Consider the following 6,444-nt stretch of genomic DNA (forward strand, 5'->3'; position numbering starts at 1 on the left):
CGGACACTGTCCATCCAAAGATAGTTTTTGCCCAAGAAGCATACCCTTTTTGGCTATCTCCGGCAGTGAAATTTGTGGATATAAATCCGCGCTAATAACCAGGTCAATACGACCAGTTTTGTCGAAATTGGGATCCGCTAAATAGAATCCTTTCCAATCCGATTTATGTATAAACATTTTATTTTTGGGAAGACATTTCATTAATTTTGGCAAAACAATTGCGTTTGTGCTCACTTCTTTTGAATATTTAGAATTATTCTTGATTGTCAATTTTAATTTGTGATTTGAAACACAGGCACCTGTTGCTGATACTCCAATTATTTCAGTGTGCGCTTTTATTTTTGGAAACTTAAGTGTTTGTCCCGCTTCTTCAGAAATTAGAGTGCTTTGTGACCCATTGTCAATCAATGCTCTAAAATTCCCGAATCTTGAACTTTAATCTGAACACACGCCGTGGCCAACAACGCTGGTTCAAAGGTCATGCATAGTTGCTGCGTAGTTGCTACAGGCTGGAAAACCCATCTAATGAGTGAGTGATGCTGGCAGTTGCATAAAGACGACCTAAGGATAATATTTATATTTAAATTATCGAGATTTGTTTTTCCACTTTATCATTTTGTCCAATTGTCAGTGTTACACTTTTGACAAGGAAATTCATTCTCATTCATATTTATTTATCCCTTTGACCAACCCAATTTTGTTCAGTGTTAGTACCATGTAACGTTTACTGTTCAATCTTAGTCTTTGGTTCTCTTCACTCTCTCTCTTCTAGAGAGAGTCGTACTCACAGTCGTAGTCGGTCGTTGGTCGAGTGCGGACGTGCCTGCAGCTGCTCCGCCCGAGCCCCCGTTGAAAAACCCAAGTGAAAGCAGTGTCAGAGCCTGCCCCGAAGCAACTGCCAGGAGCGCAAGAATCCTATTCTCCAGTGCCTGATTTTCGACGCCTGTGCTAGTGCTTCACACGCGCGCAGCAACCCGCGCCGAGGCGGTCCCGTCATGCGTGAGTGGAGATTTTGCTACTATAGCCTTCGCTTCTCCCTCTGCTTTGGTATTTAAATGGAATAACTTTTCCACCGGCGTCAACCTCGGATTGTTGACATAGATAGCAGTGAAAAGTTCGCGGAACGTTGGCCACCGTAAGTAATCCCCCCTGAAAACTTCAGTGTCACAGGGCGGAAGTCGGCATCCGCTAGACATGGACAGTTGGGCAGTACTTGATGCCCTTGTAAGAGTTGGAACGGACATTCTTTCGATAACCTCTGTTAGCTGGGCTACACAGCGTTCATAAACGGAATAGCAGTAGTCATGCTTGGCTTCTATTGCCTGCCACTCACCACTGCTGGAGGCTTCCTGCTGGAGAACTTGGGAACATTTGTCGTACTCGCTCTCAATCGTCTCCCAAAGTTTCTTTACGTGGTCACGGCGGACCTCAAGGGCGTATTGAGTGGACTCAGAAGTCGATGGTTCATTGATCTTGGCCTCGAAATGGCTTAGTTTATCGCACACGGAAATGAACGTCGCAAGAGCCATCGTGGTTGCAGAAACTGTCTTCCGAGTGACGGATCGGGTTCCTATTGGGGTTCGTGAGATGCTCTGCGGTTTTGGTAGCGTTGGCGTCAGGGACTCGCTCTTGGATCTGGTATTCGCAGATCTTGCTAACGGATGCGAAGGAGGAACTGGAGATGAGGATGTACTCCTTCTTATAATTTTGACAGGTGCAAAACCTTTTGGTTTTGTCTCTCGTCCAGAGGACATAATATGGGAGCCTTGGATAAGTTCAGAGGATACGAACCCCCCTGCAAACGCGATAGGAATTAATGGAATTTAATAGGAATTTTAACCAAATAATTTAATTTATTAATTTTTTTTTTTCTTTTTCTTAATGCGTTAAATGGAGTAGTAATATATAGGATATATAGGAATAATAGGAATAATATATAGGAGAACTTTTCTAGCAGCCCTCGGCAACAATTTGTATGTATGTATATATGCAGAAGATTAGGTGATAGAAGATGATGATATTTTTATATATATTTTTTTGAAGATGATAGTAGGAATGAATAAATGTGGGTAAATATGTTTCGGTTGTTATATGTCTCAACCAAAAATAATTTAGCCACCTGAATAGTGAACTTGCCGTTTTGTGTCGGTGATATCCGGCTCGAAGGACCAATGTAGCGCCAGGAGTGAGGCGAACGGTAGGAAAAAAAAGGATTTGAGGATGATTTCAAAGACACTCGGGTAAGGTTTAATTCACTTTCCTTTCTTTATTATAAAAACGAATTTTAGCGGCAAGAGATAACTCCAAAAAAAAGCAACCTCCTTCCAGAGATGGTAAAATTCTCAAGTGATGTCACAGTCGGTGGTTATCGATATACATATGTATGATATGTTAGTATATACTATGAATATGTACATATGTGATTATATATTGTGAATTATGAATTCAGCATGAACATATGTATACTAGCAAAAATTTGCTTTGTGTCAAAAGTGTAATTATAATTAATTTGTAAATGCATGTGCATCTATTAGTCACATATTGAGTGGATTAGAGGTATTAAAACAATTTCATTTTCATTCTGAGGCAGGTGTACATATTTGAAGCAAATATCAGAAACTGAGTAAGTTTCAATTACTGCGTCAACTTCAGAATCTACTAGAAGAATCCCCATTGCTGAACTGTCCATTGGTACAGTAAATAATTTTCTTCTGTTTTTAAATTGCTGTGCCTTTATATAGCAATTGCCATCTATTAATTCGAAATCTACAATTTTCTATGGTAGTACATTTTTCAGGCAGCAAACATTGTCTGGCATTTTGGTGGATAATGTGAAATTTTCAAAATTATATTGAGTTACCTTTCCAAACCGATCTACTTTGGTTCCTAATTCCCTATTTTGCAGTGAAGGAATTGGCAATGTAAATTTTTTAGCCAACTGTTCCAATATTTTATTTGGTTTCCTAACGCTCTTTTTCACCTGTTGCAAGAAATTCTCAAACTTATATGCAGTGAGATCAGTTAAATGACCTTGTTCTTTAATACAATCTACTAAATGCAGAACATTGTGTACATTGTAAGTTAAAGATTCCGTTAGGTAAACAATAGTGAAATGTTGAACAAAATGCTTCAACATTTCACCGGCTACGTGTGTGTGGGAGGCGTATTTTTGTCTAATAATAAACGATACGCACAGGTAAATGTTATAAAGTGCGTGTAGCACTCCTCTGAAACGAAGTTCTTCAAAATTAACAGTCCAGTATAGACTGCAAATTGCCTCAATTCAATGGCTTTCCATCGTGGAAACTCATCTAACGCCCTAGGCTTTCGTCCAAATTCCATGGGAATGAATTCTTTCAGACTAACTAGTTTCTCTGATATTTGAGAAATAATTTCCTTCCTCAACTTAAAACCCTTTGTTTTACCTTCAATAATATATTTTAGCATTTTTTTCGAAACTCCTAAGTCCAAGAGGTGCATGGGATCTAAGGGTGGTGAGGTGGAAGAGGTGATGACCTAAATATTGTCATCTAATGACCTAAATATTGTCATCATCATTGTCTATCTAAAGGTGGAAGAGGTGATGACCTAAATATTGGGGAATGATGATCAGGGTAAACCCTGTTTCTGAAGTCTTCGTTTTTCAATAAGCTACCTACACTATTTGAAAATGTCGTGACGTGGTTAATCCTTTCTCCTATCTGAGTACACTTCGTGCACCCATTTAAGGCATTCGTCCCAAGTGTCCCACACATAAAGGCACGTGCCGGGGCGTCACATACAAAAGAAGTGATTTTAACTTTTACCTGTTTGCTACCTATCTCAATGGGGCTTAATATGGGTATAATGACCTGGAATTACTGTTCGAATGGGTGCTTTCTTATTTCCTGCCGATAATAATCCCTTTTTTCGAGTTGGCACTTCAATATTCTCTGATTTTAAAATTTTTAGCAATTCTTCTAACTGATGTCTAGTAACATTGCACCTTCTGTACCATTTCACTAATTTACTTTTTAACTGAGGCCTATTTGTAGTTGTTGCAAAATGTTCCTCTGTCGTAATCTCATCCTGAAATTCTGTAGTTTATTCTTTTTGATTTGGCTCAATCTGTACTTCATACTCGTTACCCAATAACTCACTCTCCGTCCGTGCCTCTGATGCAAATTTTTGGGCTACTCGCCTTAATGTTCGCATCGAAAATCCACTCATTTTGTTATTTTCGTAAATAATATTTTCAAAACTCAAATAACACTGACACACTTGTACACTCTTTCCTCGCAAAATGAAGACTGGTAAACATTACTGGTATGCACTCCTTTTTATACTGTTTGAAGTGCCTACCTGTGTGTACCTGAGCACTGCTTATTTGCAATATTTATTTATTACCTGGTTACGCAAATAACTCTTTTTGAAAAACCCAACTAACTCTTTTATTATTGTGTTGTTTTCAAATGAACTGTTATCCCTTACAATATTCTATGTACCTGTTGAATTTGGTGACATATTTTTATGACCTAGCATTAATATTTTCAATATGCAGCTGCAATGGACCGTGCTGCTGCGTTGAATTGCAGGCATAAATAGACCGCTTGGAAAGTAAGTTTAATTGAAACTATTCCTTAAATATTATTTTAACACGATTTATTTTTATTTCTTTTTTTAGTGAAACTGAAACACATTGAAGGTAATGAAATTTATATATACTATGAAATGTATCCTAATATTTTTTTTAAATAATTAAAGATTCAATTGACAATATTGTTAAGAAGAAATTGGATGAAATACAAAGTAAGTATGATAAATATATGAGTTTTACAATTTTTAAAACAATGTCCCTCTCCTATAGAAACAAATATTGCGATGAACGCAAAAGTTTTAGCATTTATGAACCAGCTTTCAAAAAATATGGCCGATCCCGAAATAATGTTACCAATAAATAATGAGGAGGAGATGAGTTCAATGGATGCTGCAATAAAGGAGACTCCTCAAAAATTTGTAAGAATTTATTTATTTTTTTCACTTCTGAATATAATATACATATATGTGTTCTTTATTTCAGAATAAATTGTTTCAATCTACTTTACAAGGTGGAATTTCTTCAAATATGGAAAGGGTTTTCTCCAAGGATCTTATTATCAGAATGAATTACAATGGGGAGTACGGAAAAATTAGTTTGCGGAAGTATGCAAACATATGTATGTATGTAACCTTATGTTTGGTTGGTATTTTTTGTTTTTTTATTTATTCTTATATTCTAATTTATTATTAATTTTTTTATGTTTGTATTTATTCAGAATCGACTTAGCGGGACGGACGCACGTATGAAGACTTCGTGCGTTCGATACGAGATGGTTTCAAACGAAGCAAAAACTGTTTCTACAAAAAGAGATCGTACGACAAAAAGCTTATCAGTTCACCATCAATTATTAGTCCATCGGATTCCAGATATCCAGAATTTAATTTTTAATTTTCATTTAGCTTAAGTTTTATGTTCAATTTTTATATTTTTAAGTTTTTATTATCTTTTTCTATAAGTTCTTTTTTAGTTTTAGTTATTAATAAATATTTAATTAATAAGAAAAAATAATTAAAAAATTAATTCAAAATAATTTAAAAAATAAATTTTTTTATTTACCCCAATAACAATGGGCATGGTTGGGAAAAACAAAAATAAAAACCAAAAGCAAAGCAAAAAGCAAGGGAAATTTTTTTTCAACCAGAATTTCCCTGGGTGAGATTTCCCGCCGATCTCCCCTAGCCGGTAAGCTTGCGGGTAGGGGAGAACAGCCTTCTTTTTCTGATCGCCAAGCATATTGATACTCGCTCCGCTGGGTGAGAAAAGCGTTATGCCAATTTATAAATTATTCATAACAAAGTTATGCCAATTCCGATAACTGAACGATCGGAATTGGCATAACTTTGCTGGTTTTTAAGTTAGAAAGATGGGACTTGGTACAGATTCCATTTTGGGCAACATAATCTTATTTGACAAATAGGGATCGGCCAACTATATCCAGTAGCCGCCATATAACTGAACGATCAGAAATGGCACAACTGCAAGGGTATATCAACTTCGGCTCCGCCCGAAGTTAGCTTTCCTTTCTTGTTTTATTACTAGTTTTGGCTGAAGCATCAAAAACTACTCTTAATTTTGTTGTGAGACTGGATTCTCTGATAACAGCTTTATGAGGAAGGTAATATTTTCCTTCATCATTTACTTCTACCATATGTCCTAAGTTCAAATATTCGTTCATAAATTTTTCATTTTTTTGTAATCTCTTTTCTAAGTTCATGAAACGCGCCATTGCTTGATTTTTCGAATCCCCTAATGTTGTATCTTCTTTAAAAGGTATAGCAACAATATATTTTCCATTCGGATCTTTTTTAGTACATTTTTTAAAAATCGTTTCACATATTTCTGTTTCTAAGTCATTGCTATCCTCT

At 36.3% G+C, this 6,444-nt stretch overlaps 1 protein-coding gene across 2 annotated transcripts; it reads left to right on the forward strand.

The window, feature by feature from the left end:
* Window positions 1-846: 846 nt before the first annotated feature.
* On the forward strand, window positions 847-5,499 carry LOC26514276. 2 transcript variants are annotated; one of them, XM_044717328.1, is made up of 8 exons: window positions 1,852-2,240; window positions 2,289-2,494; window positions 4,541-4,596; window positions 4,664-4,684; window positions 4,744-4,788; window positions 4,847-4,995; window positions 5,060-5,199; window positions 5,295-5,499. In XM_044717328.1, coding segments are annotated over exons 3-8 (387 nt in total). In that variant the 5' UTR covers window positions 1,852-2,240; window positions 2,289-2,494; window positions 4,541-4,595; the 3' UTR covers window positions 5,326-5,499. The 2 variants fall into 2 exon arrangements, with proteins under 2 accessions (XP_044573264.1, XP_044573263.1); XM_044717329.1 differs by lacking the exons at window positions 1,852-2,240; window positions 2,289-2,494 and adding an exon at window positions 847-1,135.
* Window positions 5,500-6,444: the final 945 nt, after the last annotated feature.

The sequence above is a fragment of the Drosophila ananassae genome, chromosome XR (assembly GCF_017639315.1).
Source record: "Drosophila ananassae strain 14024-0371.13 chromosome XR, ASM1763931v2, whole genome shotgun sequence".
NCBI lineage: Eukaryota > Metazoa > Arthropoda > Insecta > Diptera > Drosophilidae > Drosophila > Drosophila ananassae.